Below are 23,979 nucleotides of genomic sequence, written 5' to 3'. Positions count from 1 at the left end.
GTCTTTTAATTGGAGCATTTAGCCCATTTACATTTAAGGTTAATATTGTTATGTGTGAATTTGATCCTGTCATTATGATGTTAGCTGGTTGTTTTGCTCGTTAGTTGATGCAGTTACTTCCTAGCTTCAGTTGTCTTTACAATTTGATATGTTTTTGCAATGGCTGGTACCAGTTGTTCCTTTCCATGTTTAGTGCTTCCTTCAGGAGCTCTTGTAAGGCAGGCTGGTGGTGACAGAATTTTTCAGCATTTGTTTGTCTATAAAGGATTTTATTTCTCCTTCACTTATGAAGCTTAGTTTGGCTGGATATGAAATTCTGGGTTGAAAATTCTTTTCTTTAAGAATGTTGAACATTGGCCCCCACTCTCTTCTGGCTTGTAGAGTTTCTGCCGAGTGATCCACTGTTAGTCTGATAGACTTCTCTTTGTGGGTAACCCGACCTATCTCTCTGGCTGCCCTTAACATTTTTTCCTTCATTTCAACTTTGGTGAATCTGACAATTATGTATCTTGGAGTTGCTCTTCTCAATGACTGTCTTTGTAGCGTTCTCTGTATTTCCTGAATATGAACGTTGGCCTGCCTTGCTAGATTGGGGAAGTTCTCCTGCATAATATCCTGAAGAGTGTTTTCCAACTTGGTTCCATTCTACCCATCACTTTCAGGTACACCAATCAGATGTAGATTTGGTCTTTTCATATAGTCCCATATTTCTTGGAGGCTTTGTTCGTTTCTTTTTACTCATTTTTCTCTAAACTTCTCACTTCACTTCATTCATTTGATCCTCAATCACTGATACCCTTTCTTCCACTTGATCGATTTGGCTACTGCATCATGTAGTTCTCATGCCATGGTTTTTGGCTCCATCAGGTCATTTAAGGTCTTCTCTATGCTGTTTATTCTAGTTACCCATTCATCTAACCTTTTTTCAAGATTTTTAGCTTCTTTGCTGTGGGTTCGAACATCCTTCTTTAGCTCAGAGAAGTGTTTTATTACTGATCATCTGAAGCCTTCTTCTCTCAATTCGTCAAAGTCATTCTCCATCCAGCTTTGTTCCATTGCTGGCAAGGAGCTGCGTTCCTTTGGAGGAGAAGAGGTGCTCTGATTTTCAGAATTTTCAGCTTTTCTGCCCTGGTTTCTCCCCATCTTTGTGGTTTTATCTACCTTTGGTCTTTGATGATGGTGATATACAGATGGGTTTTTGGTGTGGATGCCCTTTCTGTTTGTTAGTTTTCCTTCTGACAGTCAAGACCCTCAGCTGCAGATCTGTTGGAGTTTGCTGGAGGTCCACTCCAGACCCTGTTTGTCTGGGTATCACCAGCAGAGGCTGCAGAACAGCAAATATTGCAGAATGGTAAATGTTGCTGCCTGATCCTTCCTCTGGAAGCTTCATTTCAGAGAGGCATCCGGCTGTATGAGGTGTCAGTCAGCCCCTACTGGGAGATGTCTCCCAGTTTGGCTACTCAGAAGTCAGGGACCCACTTGAGGAGGCAGTCTGTCCGTTCTCAGATCTCAAATTCCATACTAGGAGAACGACTACTCTCTTCAAAGCTGTCAAGACAGGGACGTTTAAGTCTTCAGAAATTTCTGCTGCCTTTTGTTCAGCTATGCCCTGCCCCCAGAGGTGGAGTGTACAGAGGCAGGCAGGCCTCCTTGAGCTATGGTGGGCTCCACTCAGTTCAAGCTTCCTGGCTGCTTTATTTACCTATTCAAGCCATGGCAATGGTGGGCGCCCCTACCCCAGCCTCGCTGCCACCTTGCAGTTTGATCTCAGACTGTTGTGCTAGCAGTGAGTGAGGCTCCATGGGCGTGGGAACCTCTGAGCCAGGCACAGGTATAATCTCCTGCTGTGCCGTTTTCTAAGACCGTTGGAAAAGTGCAGTATTAGGGTAGGATTTTCCAGGTACCATCTGTCACAGCTTCCCTTTGCTAGGAAAGGGAATTCTCCGACCCCTTGCACTTCCCAGGTGAGGCGATGCCCCGCCCTGCTTCAGCTCACACTCCATGGGCTGCACCCACTGTCTGACAAGCCCCAGGGAAGTGAACCTGGTACCTCAGTTGGAAATGCAAAAATCACCCGTCTTCTGCGTCACTCACGCTGGGAGCTGTAGACTGAAGCTGTTGCTATTTGGCCATCTTGGAACCTCCTATGTAGCTATTTTGATCTACTATCTTAAATGTATTTCTGAAAGAACAGTTATAGTTTATTCATTTGACTTGTTTCTAGTCTTTTAGCAAAACAGTGTGTTGGAAGAGTTGTTTTAGATGATCTTGTCCAATAACTTCATCTTCTTATGAGGCTTTTGATATCCTGTGGCAGCACCTCCTTACTGGCACTGGAGAAAGTCCCCAAAATATCTTGTGATTGTATTTTACATATATCTTCACTCTTAGTGGGCTCCTAGAAGACAGTCTTAGGTCATAGATATCTTTTCCTTCCCTAGTACGGTTCACATAGTAGGGGCCCAAAAATGGTTTATAATATATCTGTAAAATCAGGGGAGTGAATTAAATTATCTCTCAAAGGCCCTAAGATGCTGGAGCTTCTTGGTTAATGCTTCTTGTATATGTTTCCTTTAGGTGTGTCTTGTGATGGAATATGCTGAAGGGGGCTCTTTATATAATGGTGAGTGTCACTAGACCTGTCTTTATCTAGCAGATTAAAATAATTTGAAAACTTTCAATATAAACCATAAGTTGTTTAACATTCTTCACAATTTGCCATCAGAGTCTCAAAAGGACATGATTTTTAAAAATCTACTAAAGAATAAAAATAGAAAAATAAGGTTCTATAACATTAGTATGTGAAATTTAGAGGTCTGTCAATTTTTTAAGTAGATGGTACTTTGCATTTCATTAAGAGCATTTAAGTAAAAATTTACTTTTTAAATAGATTTTAAAATATCTTCAGATTTTTTTCTTTTTGCCCTCATAACGTTGAGCCTCCTCATTTTAGAACTCTTTAACCATATTTCCATTTCACTCTGCTTTATTTTTTCTTTTTTTAAAAAAAAAATTGTGAAAACTCACTTCACACAACCTTTTATTTGTAGCAATGAAAAAAACCTTGTGTAGTTACGTTTGTAGAACAGAACTCTTTTACCCTAAAAATACCAACCATATGCAGACATGTATTTTCTCTTTTAGCACCAGTTATATAAAACAAATTGTTACATCTTATTTTATAATTAATATTATTTTATGTAAACTTTTACTTATATTTACTGCCCATGTGTTCTTCATTGTTGATGGATATCTAATACCCTATTGTTTTATTTGATTAAACTACTTCTGGTTTTTAGCCATTACAGAAAACACAAGTGCAAACATCTTGATATACATTGTTTTGTTTCTTTCTATACTATGCTCTGCCTCTCTCTTGTAGTAGTATGCCATAAGACTGTTCATAATTTATATTACTTTATGAAAGTCTTTATCTGTTTGAAAAAGTGTGGTAATGTATATTGATTTTGCTTGAATTAGGAATAACATTTAATAGATGTATTATTAAATGTTACTATTATGGCAGTTATCCACTCAAAATTATTAGATATTTTCATCCTTTTTATTTAGAAAAAAAAAATTAAAAGGCCAGGCATGGTGGCTCACGCCTGTAATCCCAGCACTTTGGGAGGCCAAGGCAGGTGGATCATGAGGTCAAGAGATCAAGACCATCCTGGCCAACACGGTGATACCCTGTCTCTACTAAAAATACAAAAATTAGCTGGGCGTGGTGGCACACGCCTGTAGTCCCAGCTACTCGGAAGGCTGAGCCAGTAGAATCGCTTGAACCCAGGAGGCGGAGGTTGCAGTGAGCCAAGATCGCACCACTACACTCCAGCCTGGTGACAAAGTGAGACTCCGTCTCAAAAAACAAAAAGAAAAAAGAAAGAAAACAATTAAAAGCAGAACTGATGGAGCATATGTATATGTAGAAAAATACCCAGTCATGTATTCTGATAGTGCTTGCATTCACGTTGTGTCTTTTGTTATATGCAATAAAGTTCTTTTTAGTTTGTGCCTTTTTTTTGCAGTGCTGCATGGTGCTGAACCATTGCCATATTATACTGCTGCCCACGCAATGAGTTGGTGTTTACAGTGTTCCCAAGGAGTGGCTTATCTTCACAGCATGCAACCCAAAGCGCTAATTCACAGGGACCTGAAACCACCAAAGTAAGTTCTAATAACGTGACACGCCTCAGCCCCTTCCTCCTTCTCTCTCACTCTTGAATTCAAGCTGATTATTGTACAGGAGTTTCTCTTTTCTCTATTTGGCTTACTCAGTGTTTACTCTTAACTCACCTTCATCATTTAGTCATTTATCTAAGCTTGTATTTTAGATGTTGTCTTTAGTGGGATTTTTATTTTTGGTAACTTCTACCTTAGATTAGCATACTTCTAGACTCTGTTAGCCTATAAAAATCTCATTTTGTGCCTGCAGTATATAATATTGCAGTTAGACAATTCCTTGAAGGCAGAGACAGGTCTGACGTTTTACTTGCTGTGTCCCTAATACCTAGCACATAAACATTCTACAAAAATTTGCAGAGTTGTTATTACTTGCTCTTTCAGAAGAAAGTAAAGGGGCATTTCTTGGTATGTGGGTAGAAATTGAAAATATTCTGAATTCTTCATAATGTGAATACTTGAGACTTTAAAAAACTTATAAATTCCTTAGATAAGTATTTTAAAAGACTAAAACTTTGGGGTTTTTGTTTATATAGATATTTAGTTAAAGAAAATATACACATAAAACATTGTTTCCTTTTCTCTCTTTTTTTTCTTTTATTCACCTGTGACAGAGAAAAAACAGTCTCCACGTATCTTTACCCTCCCCCAAGCTCCCATCCCAGCACATTAGTCTTTACAGAAGAGATTTCCCTTAGGAAATCAATATAGTCTTCAGTTATTTCATTCTCTTGATACTGGGTTAAAGCATTAAAACATCCCTTCTGGGTGTAACTTGTCACTCTCAGGTCTGATCTGATATACTCTACATAGGTTCCAACTCTTAGAATCACTGTTCTTGCTAGTGTATCCTATCTCTGCTACCAAACTTAAACTGATTTCTGTTTCCCCAGGTCACTGATAAAATACTGTTTAAGCTTTTATTTTTCCTGAGGCTACTATCTTGGTTACCTGCCTTAACTAATGAAGAAATCACTTCATCTTTTTTTTTCCTGGTTGTGAATATTCCCACTATATTAACAGAGTTGAATTATTAAAGCAAACTCATGAGAATCACAGCTCTTAACCAGCAGCAAATTGATAAATGATCCAAAGGATATAGGCAAGCATCAGGTACAGCCAAAGCATTCTTTTCCTAAAAGAGCCTGAACACATCTGATGCAACACCCAAAAGTATCCCTTTTCTCCTCATTACAATATGTTTTGGCTTTGGAATAAATTATTAGTTATTGAACAATATGTGGAGAAATATCTTACAAAAGGAAGTCATTTCCATTTTCTAACATCTTTTACATTGCACTAATTACACCGCTTAAATGACTATCCCTAATCTTCACCCAACCATACCACATAAATTTTAGGTTTATTTAGTCAACCTAGTTAGACCAGATGTATCCTTCTAAAATCATTTGTAGATAGAGACTCTCCTTTTGCTAATAAATACCATTAATATATTTACAGAAGGTCTGGTCTAGGTCATGTATTCCAGGCCTCCCCATGATTGGATTCATCTTGCAGATCATCTTTGGAGCCCCTGGTATACAAGTTGAACTTTAGAATCAGAATTGATTCTAACTCACAAAGTACTGGGTAAAAGAAAGTTCTTTGGAATGGCTATGCTTTTATATACAATTGGACATACATGAATACCTGCTATATCTTTTTCTCTTTCTTTCTTTTTTTGAGACGGAGTCTCACTCTGTTGCCCAGGTTGAAGTGTAGTGGGACCATCTCAGCTCACTGCAACCTCCACCTCCCAGGTTCAAGCAATTTTCCTGCCTCAGCCTCGGGAGTAGCTGGGACTACAGGTGCCACCACGCCTGGCTAATTTTTTGTATTTTTAGTAGAGGCGGGGTTTCACCGTGTTAGCCAGGATGGTCTCAATCTCCCGACTTTGTGATCCACCCGCCTGGGCCTCTCAAAGTGCTGGGACTACAGGTTTGAGCCACTGCTCCCGGCCAGTACCCGCTATATCTTATTGTCAGTGGAAAACCTACAGTTTCTGTGGTCAGGAAGAGTTCCTCAAAATAGTATCTAAAGAAGGTACCTGATGATCTAGGGAGGTGTTTTATACACGATCAAGTTGTGCTTGTGCTTGTATGTTATCTTTTGCAAGTTTATTCACATGTACATTAGAAATAAGCCTACAAAGATAATTTAAGTTCAGATCTCAGTGAGCCTTGAATTTCCTGTTCAAGGCTGGTGAACTTTTGAAGTCGAGTAAAGGAGTACTAACATAAAACTCATTCAGGAAAATTATCTTGAATTATCAGAAATTATCTTGATATCTTGAATATACCAGTGTAAAACAAGGAAACTAGTTACAGAGTTCTTATAATTTTCTTGGGTAAAAAGTGTAAGAGTTTGAACAAGAACATTGAGATGGGGGAAAAAGTTTTGTTGAAGTACGTATAGAGGTATAGTGGATTTAGCATTCTTTTCATTGGAATGATTATGAGAGTCTTTTTGGTATTATGGAACTGTGAATAGTAGTTTATCTGGCTTATTTTAGTCACATTAGACTAAAAGAAGAAATTTCCAAATAATCTCTCCCGATACAAAAAGTTTATAAAATTTGTAATTAAAATGAATTCCTATGTATTGCTATTGGATATATTACTACAATGTGATTGTGCAAATTATATTACCCATTTCTATTTCTGTTTGTCATGAAAAGCAAAACGTTGTAAGTAAGAGTATACTACTTGGTGATTGTAGTTGGGTAACAGTACACCTAGGAAAGTCAGAATCCTAAGTTCAGAAAATTTTCTGGAAGTCTCTCATTAGGTCATTTTAGCTATAATAGATTTTTATTCCTCCCACACATACATAGTCTAAGCACAAAAATGGTTTTGGGATTGAGCATTTTTATAAGTATCTTCAAAATCAGGACATTAAATTACAAACCATTTTTTTCCTTCTATATTGGCTTATTTTCTTTAATTAAATTATATAGTGTTACTATTTTTTAAGTAGTACATATTTATGATTAATCTCTCATTTTAGGATACTGTAATGTTGACCTACTAGAAGTTTTTTAAACCCCACATTTTATTTTGGCCAGAGAGAAGTATAATCAGGAAAGATTATGGAGCTAGAGATGAAGACATCAGGATGTGAGTCTAGCAGCCTTCCAAAGAGAGCTAGGTTATGGTCAGTTAATTTTTGCTTATATTTCTCTGAACTATTAGGCTTTTATAGTAACCAAGTAAATTAGTCATTTCACAGAAGTTGAATGATAACATTCATTTTGCTTAACCTTTTCCATTTCCACAAATGTCTCTTCTTTTATTGAGAATAAAATGTTGGCCTTGTAACTTTTGATGTTTTTTGTTTTTTTAAAACAGCTTACTGCTGGTTGCAGGGGGGACAGTTCTGAAAATTTGTGATTTTGGTACAGCCTGTGACATTCAGACACACATGACCAATAACAAGGGGAGTGCTGCTTGGATGGCACCTGAAGTTTTTGAAGGTAAAATGGCAAAAGTATGGTATGTTTGATAATCTCCCTCACTCCTTGTGAATTCAATATGTTTTTATAGATTTTCCCCATTTCCATGGTTTTACTTCTGCATAATACATAAAGTATACAATGAAATCTAAGGGGGTATTAAATATAGTGTTATATCCTAAATTTTATAGTAAGATTTAAATCTTCTATGCAGGTTCAAGCATATGTACAGTTGATCGTCATTGTTCACCAATGTCTTAATTGCAAAATTGCCTATTTGCTAAACTTTATTTGTAACACCAAAATTAATACTCATGGTGCTTTCATGGTTATTTGTAGACAGTGCTTTCATGTATTCGCAGACAGTGTTCATGCACTGAGCAGTGCACATTTTGAGTCATCTAACACATGTTCCCAGCTGAGGCTGAACAAGACAATGCTCTTCCGTCTTGTTTCAGCTCTCATGCTGTAAGCAGATGTCCTTTTTGTACCGTTTAGAGCCCTTTTTCATTTTTGTGATTTTTGTTGGTAATTTTGGTACTTAAAATGGCCCTCAAGCATAGTACTGCCTAAGTACAAGAAGGCTATGATGTGTCTTAACAGGCAATATACATGTGTTAGATTATCTTCATTCAGGCATGAGTTACAGAAATGTTGGCTATGAGTTCAATGGTAATGAATCAACAGTATATAAGAATCAGGTGTCTTTAAGCAGAAACACACATGAAACAAGGTTATGTATTGATCAGTTGACAAAAACGTGGTGACCAGAGGTGCACAGGAACCTACCCCTGTATTTTCCCTAGGAGCGATGATTCAGTGTTCACTAATTCAGTGTTCTCAGAAACTTTATAGAACATAAATACCAGGAATAATGAGAATTAATTGTGTTTTTGTATTGGTTTCCTAGCAATTAAAAATTGAGAGCCCTACAGTTTAAATGAGGATGCCTTAAAAAGAATGCAAGTGGCCGGGCGCGGTGGCTCAGGCCTGTAATCCCAGCACTTTGGGAGGCCGAGGCAGGCGGATCACGAGGTTAGGAGATCAAGACCATCCTGACTAACACGGTGAAACCCCATCTCTACTAAAAATACAAAAAATTAGCCAGGCGTAGTGGCCAGCACCTGTAGTCCCAGCTACTCGGGAGGCTGAGTCAGGAGAATCACTTGAACCCATGAGGCAGAGCTTGCAGTGAGCCGAGATCGTGCCACTGCACTCCAGCCTGGGCGACAGAGCGAGAGTCTGTCTCAAAAAAAAAAAAAAGAATGCAAGTAATTGAACAGAAATAAGATACTAAGAATTACAAATAAATTGCTTGACCACCAATAAAGGTCAAGCTTATATGTTTACCTTCTTTTATACCTCCATATGTCACTGAAGTTCTAAAAGAGTTTCCATGGCCGGGCGCGGTGGCTCAAGCCTGTAATCCCAGCACTTTGGGAGGCCGAGACGGGCGGATCACGAGGTCAGGAGATCGAGACCATCCTGGCTAACATGGTGAAACCCCATCTCTACTAAAAAATACAAAAAACTAGCCGGGCGAGGTAGCGGGCGCCTGTAGTCCCAGCTACTCGGGAGGCTGAGGCGGGAGAATGGCGCAAACCAGGGAGGCGGAGCTTGCAGTGAGCTGAGATCCGGCCACTGCACTCTGGTCTGGGGGACGGAGCGAGACTCCGCCTCAAAAAAAAAAAAAAGAGTTGCCTGTAAATTATGTACTAGGTTTCTGTATAAAAACATCAAATTATCTTTTAAATGAGAGAAGTGGAACTGAAGGTGTATGATTTGTATGTTAGGAAGTGTGAATGCCCATAAAATTCAGATACGTTCAGTTAATCAGACTCTGGTTATGGCTTATTTCTTTTATTTTTGATGACTTTAAAGTTTTTGGGTTTTCTGTTTGTTTTTAGCCACCCCAGAGAAAGAGAAATTGCAATGCAACTAGTCACCCGAGTGGAGCTCTTTTGCCCTAAAATTCAATTTAATAATGAATGAACAATCAGGTGTTATATTACACAAGATTAAATAATGCCTCCTGTTTCATATACAGAATGTATACATTTGACATTGTTTTAAAATTATTTACTTATTTAATATATTTTTATGTGAGTTAAAATGACCCAATGTTACTGTATGTGGAGAGCAAAAAGATTTGTTTGTACAAAAGATTAATTTTATTGTTCTAGACAACCCTTAATCGTCTAGAGCAACAAAATCCAGACTGTTAGGCTGTGTTTCTTCATTTCTAAAAGATGTCAGTCAACCTGTAGCCCAAATTAGATTGTAGCATGGTTGTAGTGCTATATTACAGTGTACTGCTTAGCATGTAAAGCTATAGCTATAATAATTGTTCATTCTTACAGTGGGTTGAGATTTTGTTTTTGGGAGATTATGAAGGGTGTTTACTGTGCTGATTCAACCACTTACTTGGTTTGTAAATTTTGCTGTATAACTTGGGTTATCCATAATTTTCATTACTTACAACTTACATTTAAGTTTACAAATTAAGAATTTCCCTTCACCATATATTGAGGAAGAAATTGTAACACTAAATTAGAAAGTTCTTCTGCTTTGATAGCAGAGTAGTGCTGTCCATCAGAGAATGGGAAGAAAATTTAAGATTAAAATGTAACAGAAAGGAGGCCAGGCACAATGACTCATGCCTGTGATCCCAGCGCTTTGGGAGGCCAGAGCAGGAGGATCAGTTGAGCCCAGGAGTTTGAGACCAGCCTGGGCAGCAATGCAAGACCCCATCTCTACAAAAAATTTAGAAAATTAACCAGTTATGCCAGCGCATGCCTGTAGCTCCAGCTACTCAGGAGGATCACTTGAGCCCAAGAGTTTGAGGCTACACTGAGCTCCAGCCTGGATGAGAGTATGAGATCCTGTCTCAGAATAAAATAATAAACAACATAAAGGAACGTACAGATGTTTCATACTCTGCCCCAGAGAAAGTATCAGTCTAAATACATAAAAGTCAAGTCCTATGCCTCTTGATGAAAAGATAGAAAATAGCCGAGTTTCTGAAGTAGATTTTTTGAGTGTATCATTGATACTTAATTCATTTAAAAATGTACTTGTTGAAAAGACAAAGTACTTCAGAAAGAGTAGTTTCTTAGTTCTACATGTGACAGCCTTGTTTTTATCCATGATACCCATTCTCAGAATGTAAGCCATTGTTTCTGTAAGTCATGTGGAAAAATAGTCTTTAGGTTATATACCACCTTTTTTTTTCTAGGTAGTAATTACAGTGAAAAATGTGATGTCTTCAGCTGGGGTATTATTCTTTGGGAAGTGATAACGCGTCGGAAACCCTTTGATGAGATTGGTGGCCCAGCTTTCCGAATCATGTGGGCTGTTCATAATGGTTCGTAAAATGAAATTTTTCTTAAATGTACTTATTGTGTTTTCTACTTGGAAGACTGCTCCTGTCCCCTTCCCTAAAGAATATCATTTATCTGTAACATTAAAATGTACAATTCTTTGTTATGAGACTCCTTTATCATTATCAGACTCTGCCCTGTCCCTGCCCCAGAGTCCAGCAGAGCAGGATTAAGAGTAGTCCTGGTCTACACATGCAGCTGAGGATGTTCACTGGCTGCGCTGATTAGGGAAAGGCCATCAGTACACAACCAGAGCCCACTGTCTAGGTTGGCTCTCTCTTAGGGAGAAACCTCAGGCTGGATCCTGGAAAAAATTAAAAAATACATACATAAAATCTCTGACATGGTTAATATAACTGGAGAGTTATAGCCCTTTTCTCCTGAAGAAGCAAGGGCCTCATCAAGGAGGAAAAGCAAAGCATAATAATGCTTCACATATTGTTCCTGTTTATATTCTCACCCACCCTTAGAAGGTAAGTACTGTTGCCTCATTTTACACATTAGGAAACTAAGGCCTAAAGAAGTTAAATAACTTGCTTAAAGTCACAAGATTAGTAAGTGGTAGAGCTGGGATTCAAATCCAGGTGCTTCTGACTTGAATGCTCATATCTTCAGTCATATTGACTTATGGACTCAATGTCCTTGCATCCATCCTGTTTCTTTTATAGTTCTGGTATTGTTTTTAACCACATATGATGTTAGAATGCATCCTCTTCATTAGCAAAGTTACTTTACATTTGCTTGGGAAAATAGCTTTTCATGAAGGAAAATTACTTAGCTTCTTAACTTTAGCGCCACTCTTATTTCATTTCTATGCCTTGTTTATAATCATGTGACTAATGGCCATTTTTTTACATTATTCCATAAGTATAAAAACAAATGTCTGCCTAACTATTTAGGTCATTCAGAGATTTATCAAACAGTACCATCATCTGAGTAATCTTAGCTGTTTTTACCAGTTTCCTATACTGCCTTTAGTATTACTACCATTAGTATCATTGTGGAGACTGTGACAGCATTGACCAGGACAGCTTGCTTGCTTGCTTTCTGTCAGTTGTCAGTAAATAATTGAACATCTGTGAGGTAAGGAATAAAAGAACTAACTTGTTAATTGATAAAATTACAAAGCACTTTTATTACTCCAAATTATAGATATTAAACTACAAGATCTATAAAATAAATACCACTTTGGAAATATGTACAAAGAGTTTGCATCATTCTTTGGGTAAATACATTCTTCCCCTCTTCCTCTAATTTTCAATTGTAGGTACTCGACCACCACTGATCAAAAATTTACCTAAGCCCATTGAGAGCCTGATGACTCGTTGTTGGTCTAAAGATCCTTCCCAGCGCCCTTCAATGGAGGAAATTGTGAAAATTATGACTCACTTGATGCGGGTATAATCCTTCTTTTGAGGGGCTTTAGATTTAGGGGAATTTAATATGTGCTGAGTTTTAATGGAATTTTAAAAGGGCTGTTATTACTATATTCTGCTTTATATATTACTATGTTTTCTAAGTGAGAATGGGCATTTACTACTCATAGTCAGAAGAGGAAACATTATTTTGAGAGGGAAAATCGAGTTCTTTATCACTGGAAAGATGGCTAGACTAGGTTTCTAGACTTGCTTTTTTCTTTTTGCTTACATTAATGGGCAAGTATGTTTGTCTCTGGGCCTGTTGCCTCATCTGTAATGTGGGAGAAACGGAAATAGTCTCTAAAGCCATCACAGGACTTAGATACATTAATATTATGACTTCAATACATGCTAGGCTAAATTTTACATTTTTCTGATACCAATTTTCATCAAGCGTTTAGTCATTTATGCAAGGCAATAGGTTGCATTCTCAGACACATTTATTTGAGTGACCTTTACTATTTGGCCTATTTTCAGGTTTTTATATCCCAGTAAAAAGTTAAACTTTCTTCTGTTTAGAAGAACCCTTTTTAAATGATTATCAAATTTTCCTAGTCTATGAATCAAGCACCATTAGAATTATTTGGAATATTTTACACCTCTGGTTTTTGATACATTAACAAAAACTGTGAAGTGATATCTTGGCTTTAAAAAGTTCACGTATCTGCGAAAGTGCCTGAATTTTGGAACAGTTTGTTCAGTAGAAGAATCTTACAATCTCCTTAAATATAGACTAAGTGATTTCCTAAATGAAAAAAGGTTGTTTATTCAATCTATTAAAAATTTCTTAGGCAAAGCAGCTTGAACTAATCTACTAAAAGTTTACCATCATATTTGGATACCAGTCATATGTAGAACCTTTTGCATAGGAAAACAACTTAGTCTCTGTAGTCAGATTACTTAAAACTTCGGGATATATAAGTTGTTGAAGTTGTAATTTTGCTTCTCTGTGCTTTGTCTAATTTGAGGAGAATATCTTTCCTTTTTTTCTCTAAATTCTAATATTTTTATCCAGCATATACTTTGAATATTATGCCTCCAGTTTGTAGAAAGATATTCATAATCTATTCTCTTAATATTTAAAATGTTCTAACAATTATTCTATGGTATAACAGTCTCAGTTATCAGACTAACAGTCACTGCAACAATACGGAAGTTTGCATCACTACTGTGAGAACATGAATATGTTTTATGTAATTATGAGAAATGATACTATTTTATTTCATATGTTTCTCTAGAGAAATATTTGCTGTGTTCTTCAAGAGTATCTAGACTCCAATGTAAGCTAGATTCTTAGGTAGGTGCATGGCATTGATCAAAGTTGAAATCCAAGAATACCTTATTGTAATCTTTGTAAAATAAAAGACTTAGGCACCTAAAAATTTAGTATATACTTTAGGGAAAATAAAGCATTAACAGGATTTAATTTGTATTAAGGAAATTTTAAGCTGTGGTTTACTTTTTTATATATAGTACTTTCCAGGAGCAGATGAGCCATTACAGTATCCTTGTCAGTATTCAGATGAAGGACAGAGCAACTCTGCCACCAGTACAGGTAAATGGATAGATTGGAAGAGTATCGACTTGATTTTCTTTCATCTCTATTCCCATGAAATTATAATCAAGAAGTAATGAATAATGTCCCCATTTGCATTTTAATTCCTTCATTTCATATGATTGACTGCAATTTAAGTTTACAGGTGCATCATTCTTCATGGAGATACCCTGATTAAAGAGTTATTGAAGACCTGCTTCCAAGTCTTGTAATTCCTACATAATTATGAATAAAAAGATGACATATTGTATTGCAGTGAATGTCATTCTTAACTTTAAAGATAACTTTTAAATGGATACTACTAGATCAAGTGGTATTAGAAATTATTGTAAATGTATTTAACACATTTCTTCATCATGAACACCCTAATTTTTGTTCTCTTCTACAGAGACTCTGATTTAAGAAGCTATGTTAAAAGTTCCTTAGTTTTCCGAAATGTGAAGTAGTAGTGGGACATTTAGGTGGGTCATTTGTGGTCATCATAAAGATAGTAGAAATAATACTGTAACTTAGAAATATTGTACTTTTCAAAATATAGTGGCATTATAAGCATTTCATTGTTAATGAAAACTAAAAATGTATGTCTATATCCATATGTATTTACCCTGCATTTATTGACAAATACTTTTACTGATCTATTTCTCCCACCTCAAGAATAGTTTTATTTATTTTAAGATGGTTTATTGTTTGGCTAGTTATTCTCAAATTCCAGTTTTACTGAAAATATTTTGAGTTCCTCTGAATTCTAAAATGTACTTCTCTAAAATTCTATAATTTGCGTCTCCCACATCCTCCAAACCCTCTCTTCATTTCCTTACTGTGACCTTGAGTTTTTTAGCCTCCCACCTTTTCACTGGTCCTCAGTCCTCTTAGGTCCTTTTTTCTTTCTCCCTCCACTTAATTCCAATCAACTATTATAATTCCTTTGGGAATAATTTTCATCTGTCTAGCCTCTCTTTCAAGCTTGCTTGGCTAAACCACAAGCCTAGTAAAAGTTGACACTCGTGTTACCCCTTGCCTGTACCAGTGCAGCTGAATGTGGCTAGAGGTATCCTCACATGCATGTTTAGTGCTATTGGACAGTTGTACTTTATTGTAGTTTGTCTCTTTCCTCCTATATGTCTTAATTTTATACTGTAGCCTCTCCTCAGGCTTCAAACACCTCCTTGCCACTCCTTACTCTCAGCTGATCTTGTTTGCTCTTCATCTGAGAAAATTGGAGTAATCAGAAGACAGCTTCCACAACATCTGTGCCCATCTACTCTGCCTTCTTCTGTTACTCTGGCTGAACTATCCATACTTCTGGCCAAAGGTGTACCTTTCTGCCTGTGCATTATATCCCATCTGCATTATATCCCATCTACTCTTCTGAGCAATTCTCCCCTCTGTCTTGCATCATCAGCTTTAACTTTCTACTGGATCATTCCTAGAACATACGTAGTCTGTATTTGCATTCTCTAGCTTCTCTTTTCCCCTTCTTTCTTGAGCTGACTCCATCCAGACATATTATGCCAGTACTTCAGAATTGTTCTTGTCAAGGTCACTAGTTATCTCTACATTACTACATTTAAGGAATCATTTTCATTTCTCATCTTGACTCTCAGTAGCACTTGACCTAATTCATTACTTTCTCCTTCTTACACACAGCACTTTATTCAATTGGCCTCTGAGATACCATACTAGCCTAGATTCCATCTTACATCTCTGGCCATCTGTTCTCAGTTTTCTTTGCTGGTTATTCCTCACCTCCCCAACCTAGAAATGTTGGAGTGCCCAGGGCCCAGGCATTTGGCTTCTTCACTTATCTGTCTGCACTCATTTCCTTGGTAACCTCATCCAGTATTGTGGCCTTATATACCATCTGTTGGCTCATAATTTTTTCCATCTTATACCTGAACTCTATACTCATATATCCAACTACTTGCTTTACATCTACTAGAAACTCAAACTTAATATTTTCCAGAGTTCCTGATACTTCCTTCAAACTCAATCTTCCTGTAGTCTTTCCCCATCTCAATTAATAGCCCTCAGTTCTTCTACTAGCTCAGGTTAAAAACCTTAAGTTATTCTTGACTATTAGAAGACTATTTAGGCATCTTGGTGCCTTTTTGTGCTAGCCTTAAGTTTTGCTTAAAATGGGTTTGTTTGGATATCTTCATTAGCTTGAAAAGTCTTATTTCTGTTCCTGCCTGGCTAGTTTATAAAAGAATGTAAATTACATAATACTAAGTGAAGCATTTGTATTATTTCCAACCAGTCATAATGTTTCTGCTTTTCCTAGGCTCATTCATGGACATTGCTTCTACAAATACGAGTAATAAAAGTGACACTAATATGGAGCAAGTTCCTGCCACAAATGATACTATTAAGCGCTTAGAGTCAAAATTGTTGAAAAATCAGGCAAAGCAACAGGTTTGTTTTGTTATTACAAGTAAAATTGGTAACCTTAACAGTAGTCACAATATTATACTAAATGAAATTAATTATTTACTATCTTCTATTTTATAAATCCCGAATTTTCTTCCTGAAACATATAGAAGAGCTTATAAATAGAGACTTGTAATGAGATTCTCCTACCATTTATTACCAAATGGTTTTTCCTTCTAATGATTGCTACCTTTGTCAACTCTAACTTCCTATCTATGATAATCCTTAAATGTAATGGTTGATGGTTAAAAATGTAAAATGGATATATTTTGGCTATGCTGCCCAGTTAGAGGAGTTGTCCTAAGTGTATCATTTCATGCTATTCAGATTTATTATATTTTTGCCATTGTTGATTTTTAAAAATATTGTAAGGAGTGAGTTTATTCATTTTGCCTGAGGCATTTAGGTTAATGAATAATCGGGGCTTTTAGCCCCAGTTCTAGTGACTACCCTTTCATAAAAACAGTATCTGCAGCTTGCTTTCCCTTACCGCTGTAGCTCCCTCTCGTGCAAACTTCCCTCTCCTTTCAGAGCAGAACAGGATCCATCAGAATCCTACTTGCCATCTTCCTCCTTTTAGGTTGCCTAAGACTGCTAAATCTAAAGAACTTCAGTAATTCAGATTGACCTGTAATTTTAACAGAGTGAATCTGGACGTTTAAGCTTGGGAGCCTCCCGTGGGAGCAGTGTGGAAAGCTTGCCCCCAACCTCTGAGGGCAAGAGGATGAGTGCTGACATGTCTGAAATAGAAGCTAGGATCGCTGCAACCACAGGTAAAAAGGAACTACAAGTCTGAAGAGTGAAAATGTATATAAGCCTTTTTGGCCATCGTAGTTTCAGTTGTCAGAGGTTTTTTGTGTGTGTCTTATTTTTTTTTTTAAATAGGAAGTAGGTTTACAATATATTTTTCTAAGTTACTAGCAATAATTTTGCGTTTATCTCAAATTCCAAATAAGGAAGGTATGACTTGTAAAATTATTTGGATGAGAAAGTATGCCTTCCTCATTTACAGATTTTATCAAATGTAATTCTTTCTGCTGAAACATGAGTTGAAAGTCTGAGTGAGAAATTCTGCCTAAACCGGAATATTTTGGAGATTTTGAGTGATACTACGAGATTTTTGTGCTGAACTCAAATAATAGCAAATATTTTGTTTCAAATTTAACAGAAAAATGTATTCCAGATCCACGTATGATTTGACCTTCTATCTGCTCCTTCATTTCAGTGACAAAATAATAGCTAAGCTGATTATGGTTAATTTTTTTAATTGTAAATTAAAAGATCATAATTTTATTGGATCTTGGAAAAGCTAGCATTTAAATTCCATTGTTCAGTTCTTAAAATTATTAATCATGGAAGAACTGGTCAGCACAAAAACAATTACATGTTTTGTTACCTAAGTAAACTGACAACCTAATTTTCTGACCAGGTTTCATTTTAGTAATGCTGGTTTAATTTGAACTTTGTTGTTTTTTGCTGATTCTTTCCAGGGATTGGGGGGAGCTGATTTTAAAAGTAAACACATTTCTGTTGTGGAAAATGTGGAAATGTAAACAAGCAAAAACAACTTACATAATTACACCACTCAGAGATAAACACTTAACATTTTTGTGTATTTAACCCAGTCTTTTAACTATATATATATGTATAAATGTATATTTCTATGTGTATTTGCATCTTTTTTAACTTAGCTAACCAATTGTTCAGGTATTTTTTTCACTTATTTGGTTTTTTTTCTAAATAGAATATTCTCATTGTGTGTGGAGCTCTTTCAGAAAGAAGTTGTCAAGATGGACCATCATACTAGTCTTCAACTAATTATGATCATTGATTGTTATCAGCTAGTATTAGAATCCGTTAGATATAACAGATTTCCAAAATAACAGTGTCTATAACACATAAGCATTATTTTTCACACATAAACAAGTCTGAAGGTAGTGGGCTCTGTGATCTTGAAGTAACTGGTCTCCTATTTCTGTGCCGTAATCCCTATTGTATAGCTTCCATTCTCAAAGTTATCCTGTGCTCCAAAATGGTTGTTAAAGTTCCATTTCATCACTTCTACATTCCAGGCAGCAGGAAGGAAGACATGGGGGTAGGGCAAATAGGCATCCAAGTTCTTTGAAGGAACATTCCCAGATGCCTCTCCTAACAATGTCCACACGTCATTGGTCAGAGTAACATGGTCGAATGGCTACACGTAGCTCCAAGGGAAGTGGAGATCTGCCCGCTTTTATCTGATGACTTAAATATCTGTCCTAAATAAAATCAGAGTACTATTACTAAAACAGAAGGGAAGAGTAGAGACCGGCGGAAGATAGCTGTGTCTGCCACAGATGGATCTTCAGAAACTATCAAGTTGAGAAGTCACCAGCCACTGACAAGCCCAGAGTCTCCATGAATCACAAGTATTTCTTCAGAGCAGGGTTGTCTCACTGTAGTGTCAGATGAACCCTACTCACAGGGACATATCCTCACGCTTTGAGGAACCCTTTTCACTTCAGGGATGTTATTCAGGATAGATCTGCCACATTCGAATTGCTGTCTCAAAACTGAAAATTGTTATAATAATGGTTTCATGTCTTTGCTAGTATCATATTTCTAGTCAAGCACTGATTTTTTATTATTATTTACAGAAATGACTTTGCTAGAAGGATAACCACACACATTAAAATTACCCTATCTTTTTTTGCCTAAATGTAGAACAAATGCTATTGTACATCCTTTGAGTTTTACACAATTTAAATTTTTTCATGAATTGTCTTACTTGGAAAGATTCATACTTTCCATCTTTGGACAGACTTTGTGTTTACTGTGAATGTACCCTAAACTTTGGAAAATATAGTAAATATTTGGTTTACTAGAAATATGTATGATTACAAAAGTGTATACATTTCATACTTTGATTCAGTAATTAGTATTTAATCAATGAATTTCACTTTATAGCACACTTCAAGAATCACCTAACTTGAACATATATTCCTGTGTTTGTGTAATTAAAACAAATATGACTACTTACTTTGCAACGCCTTTCTTCCTTTCCTCCTTCGTTCCCCCACCCCCATTACATATCAGTGATTTCACTTAGGTAGACTGTTTCTATGAATATATTTGAAATTTTGCTTCCTCATTACCCTGCAGCTTTGTCTCTGTTCTTTTTATTTTTTCTGCTGATTAAAACCAGTGTGTAAGACATCTTGTATTTGGTAGTTGTTTGCTCTTTAATCTCGCCTTTTCTGAGCATGGATGAAAAGTTAGGTAGTTCTGCATGCCATTCTGCATGAAATGTTATTAACATGAACTATTTGAAAATGAGTCTATTTTTGTAGTTAATCATTTTCTGTGTTACTGTTTGTGGTTGTTTGCATGTATACTGTATATATGTGTTTTTGCAGCCTATTCCAAGCCTAAACGGGGCCACCGTAAAACCGCTTCATTTGGCAACATTCTGGATGTCCCTGAGATCGTCATATCAGGTATCACAGACCACCTGAGTTGGTCTAATAGCTGTGGAACCAGAATAATGATCCCTGGTACTTGTAAAATGCTTCTTGCTCCAATTTTTACAGGACATGAAAAATGGATACCTTGCATGCAGTAATTAGGGAGACAGATTGAAAAACTACATTTATTCTGAAGCAGTCTTGAAAAGATACCTCTGATCTGCAACAAATGAGGATAAAATAGAAGAGAAAGTAACCCTTTTTGGAGAAGGGAGAACACCAACCCAGAATTCTACCAACTTCCTCTCTACTTTTAAGTGAGCACATGAGCTTAAACCCAGCCTTTTTTTGCACCCAACAGAAAGAGGAAACTCCTAATTAAAATTTGTTCTTTTCTTTGGCTCCTTTCCTTCCTCAGTTACTGCTTTTGGGGTCCCCTCTAGACTTTCTATCCTAGCCTCTTTCTGTTGGTAGCAAGTGAATATGAAGTTGAGAGAAGAGAGTTGCTAAATAGCATTTCGCCTTAACCTAGAAAACAAAAAGTAAAACTAAATGAGATGTGCTGTTTTGCAGGGTATCTTGCCAAAGAATCATGTAAAATAATTGGTCAATTCTGATTTTTGTGTATTATCAGGAAAATCTCATAAATTACATGTTTTTATACCTAACTTCCACATGGTACTTTAGTGTCTAAAATTGGTAAACTGCTTTATTCTTATGGTGATCATTTCATAGATGAATATGTTACCATTTTTAATAGAAATTTAAATGGCACATTGACCTTCAATATTGATTAATGTGTTATCAAAATGATCATTTATTTATCCCTTTAGATTCTTCTCTACCTCTTTGCCCAAAATCTTGATAAGGAAATACATATTTTCCATACATGCTCCTGAGTGTGAGTTGGATGAATTCTTCAGCATGCTGTCCTTTACCTGTGATTGTTTTTAGCAATGTTGATACTCTAGTTGAATACTTAATGGTTATTTTCTCCTCTACTAAACTGAAAACTATGTGAAGATAGAAACCATATCTTTGTGCATTATTTTTTTGTTGGTGGTGGTGGTTATTATTGATTTTATCAGCAGTTGGTGGCTCAGTGCTTCACATATTAAGCATATTAACATAGTGTTTAATAAATATGTTTATTAAATAAATGAACAGACTTACTAAGCATCTCCACTGGTGAGGAACTAGCATACAAAAATATGAATTATACAATTCTTAGGTGCCATTTTGTCTGTACAAAACCATTTTATATTTATTTTTCCCTGGTTATCAAAGTGGTTTCTTATTTTACAACATCATCACTATTGCTATTTAAAGAATAGAGTTAACTCATTTTTCACATGGTGATTTGTACTTATTGAATCTGGACTGCTTTCGAAATTAACAAAGAGATTATTTTACATGGAGATCATTTTACCTCCATGCTGAAAGGTACTGTGTATAAGGGACTAGTACTTTAAAGAAGTGGAAGCATTTAAACTTACATACTGCTGAACTGTGATTCCCTTAAATGTTTGAGGGAATCAGGAAAACTTAGACAGATGGCAGTATAATCTTATGGCTAAGCATTACGAATAAATTTATATGTGGCAGTATAGCCCATACTATACAAGATAATGGGGGAGGGAAAAATAAGGAAAGAATAATAGTTTGCAACTGTCGGGTACTACTGGCATCTAGTAGACAGAAACCAGGGATGCTGCTAAACATCCTGATTTGTACCAGGCAGTCTCCTCCAACAAAGAATGATCTGATCCAGCCCAAAATGTCAACAGTGCTGAGGCTGAAACCCCCCGATTACATGTTTTTTGTGCCCTACAAAGTAGCTTAAAGTACATATTATTTCACCTTTTTGACAACCTTATAACTAGGTTATCAGATGAAATTAAAGCTGTTTAACAGATGAAGAACTTAAATCTGATGATGTTTAGTGGTTTTTCCAGAATCATATAGCCAGGACCACGACCCGGATCTTTGACTCCAAATCACATCCATTTTTTGTTCTTTTGTGTAAGTCAGAGATGCTAGAGTAATTTCTTCTTGCTTTCTCTTAGTGTTCACATTAAGGAGAGCTCTTCAGCCAGGGAGATCCTCTTTTATGACATTGGGCCTTTATGGAATCAGGTAACCTTAATTATCTTAATTGCCAGAGCAGCAGTGCTATTCATGTGAAAATATTATTCAGTAATACCTTTAATTTTTTTTTTTTTTTTTTTTTTTGAGACGAGTCTCAGTTTGTGCCCCGGCTGGAGTGCAATGGCGCGATCTGGGCTCACTGCAAGCTCCGCCTCCTGGGATCAGGCCATTCTCCTGCCTCAGCCTCCCGAGTAGCTGGGACTACAGGTGCCTGCCACCGTGCCCAGCTAATTTTTTGTATTTTTTTTTTTAGTAGAGACGGGATTTCACCGTGGTCTTGATCTCTTGACCTTGTGATCCGCCCGCCTCGGCCTCCCAAAGTAATACCTTTTATTAGACATTCTTTTTAGTCTTCTCACCCATCAGATATCAAACATTAACTTACTCAGATGTACTTTCTTTAATAGAAGAATACAAACTGTAGAATTGATACTAGTGGACATAAAAGCCAGTTATGAGTGTGCTCATAGGTAATATTTTTTAATTAAATATAAAAATACCGCCCACCCTTTGGGAATATCTCAGATTTCATACATGACATTTTAATTATAAAGAAGGATGATAGTTAATTTCCAAAATTTCTTAATACTTTCTAGAATTTTTTTGGTTCTAAGTGGATTTCCCACAAGCTTTATGGCATTAGCAAATACATCTTGATATATTCAAACTGTTTAGTTAGCATTGAAACCGAATTGCAAGCATTCTTTTTAAATACAGCTTTTTTAAAATCTTATTTATATGGATAAGTAGTTTCAATAATACTTCCCTTTGGCCAAGTGCAATATACTAAGTCTACTGGACTTCTTGGAATGAACTACCTCTCTTAATAAAAGCAATCCTTCAAGCATCACAAAAAGGTTTTGTATATACATCTTTATAGTCACTAAAATGTCCAACCTAGTCATAAAGAAATGCGAAGACCCTAATCTTGTTTTTTGCTTGCTTTTCAAAATATGTATACTATGCCATCAGTCAAATGCGAAAGAAAAAGCAACTTAGCAAAACAGCAGTATTTATCAATTTAGTAGTCTCTCAGGTCATACAGAAATTAACCTTTAATACCTTAGGACTCCCTGTGGGTCAGACTGTACAATTTTTTATACCTCTTCTACCATATCACTGGCTCTGAAGAAGAATTGGCAAACCTTTGTGTGGTAATCCTTCCTTCTTTCCACTGTCCATCTGCCCTTAGAAGAATGAGCTTTATAGATTAACCTGGCTCCTTTTTACAGAGAAGACACGCAGCTAAAAGCAAATTACCAGTAGAATGTGTGAAATTTTGCTGACTCTTCCTTTGTACAGGAGGTCCTGCCAAGCGGCAGTGTGCTACCTAAGCAAAGTAAATGTAAATGTGGAAGTTTCTTGCCCAGTATTTAGGCCATTTGAACTACAGTTTTCTAATGCATTTGCTTGCTGATAAGTTGGAAGGGACTTAGAGAAAAAAATAGATTTTCTTAAATGTTTTTTGTTAAAACTTGAGTTTCAAAAACCATATATTTTCTCCTTTCAGCCAGTACATCTAATTTGTTACACTTATATTTGAAGAAAAGGGAATGGGTGGCAGATTATTGGATTCCTTGAAGTTTTTCTAGGTTTTTTTGGTTCTAGGACTTTAATAAGGGCAGTAAGAACATAGATCTTTGTTTTGCTTGGATTTTCTTTACTTTCCCCCATATTTTCCTTTTTTCAGTATCCAAGCTTCCAAGAATCTATTTTTCACCCACCTTCATCTCAAATACACAAATGAAATAGATTATTGTGATTGTGAAACTAATAATACATTCAATGCAGTTCATCTGATGTTAGAAGAATACCTAAGTTTTACATTTCTTTTAAAAATCCAAGTGTCAAAGAGGAACAGGTAGAATGCCTAAATATTACAAAAAAAGAGGAACAAACTTTTCCAGTTTAACATGTAGAATAAGAGAATAAGTAGTTAAGAAAGCAAACTTTTTTTTCATGTTTGTAGCTT

At 36.3% G+C, this 23,979-nt stretch overlaps 1 protein-coding gene across 5 annotated transcripts in view; it reads left to right on the top strand.

The window, feature by feature from the left end:
- MAP3K7 (mitogen-activated protein kinase kinase kinase 7) overlaps positions 1-23,979 on the top strand; it is a 74,263-nt gene that overhangs the window by 23,861 nt on the left and 26,423 nt on the right. For 3 of the 5 annotated variants that reach the window (XM_011941944.1, XM_011941941.1, XM_011941942.1), the window contains 9 exons: positions 2,578-2,623; positions 4,032-4,170; positions 7,533-7,657; positions 10,872-11,000; positions 12,284-12,414; positions 13,908-13,989; positions 16,271-16,401; positions 17,060-17,189; positions 19,812-19,892. In XM_011941944.1, the coding sequence (XP_011797334.1) occupies positions 2,578-2,623; positions 4,032-4,170; positions 7,533-7,657; positions 10,872-11,000; positions 12,284-12,414; positions 13,908-13,989; positions 16,271-16,401; positions 17,060-17,189; positions 19,812-19,892 (994 nt within the window). The remainder of the gene's footprint in view (positions 1-2,577; positions 2,624-4,031; positions 4,171-7,532; positions 7,658-10,871; positions 11,001-12,283; positions 12,415-13,907; positions 13,990-16,270; positions 16,402-17,059; positions 17,190-19,811; positions 19,893-23,979) is intronic. The other 2 variants (XM_011941945.1, XM_011941943.1) reach the window with 1 other exon arrangement.

The sequence above is a fragment of the Colobus angolensis genome, unplaced genomic scaffold (genome assembly GCF_000951035.1).
Source record: "Colobus angolensis palliatus isolate OR3802 unplaced genomic scaffold, Cang.pa_1.0 Scaffold203, whole genome shotgun sequence".
Classification (NCBI taxonomy): Eukaryota; Metazoa; Chordata; class Mammalia; order Primates; family Cercopithecidae; genus Colobus; species Colobus angolensis.
The sequence above is the reverse complement of the archived record's forward strand: the minus strand, read 5'-3'. Positions and strand labels throughout refer to the sequence as shown.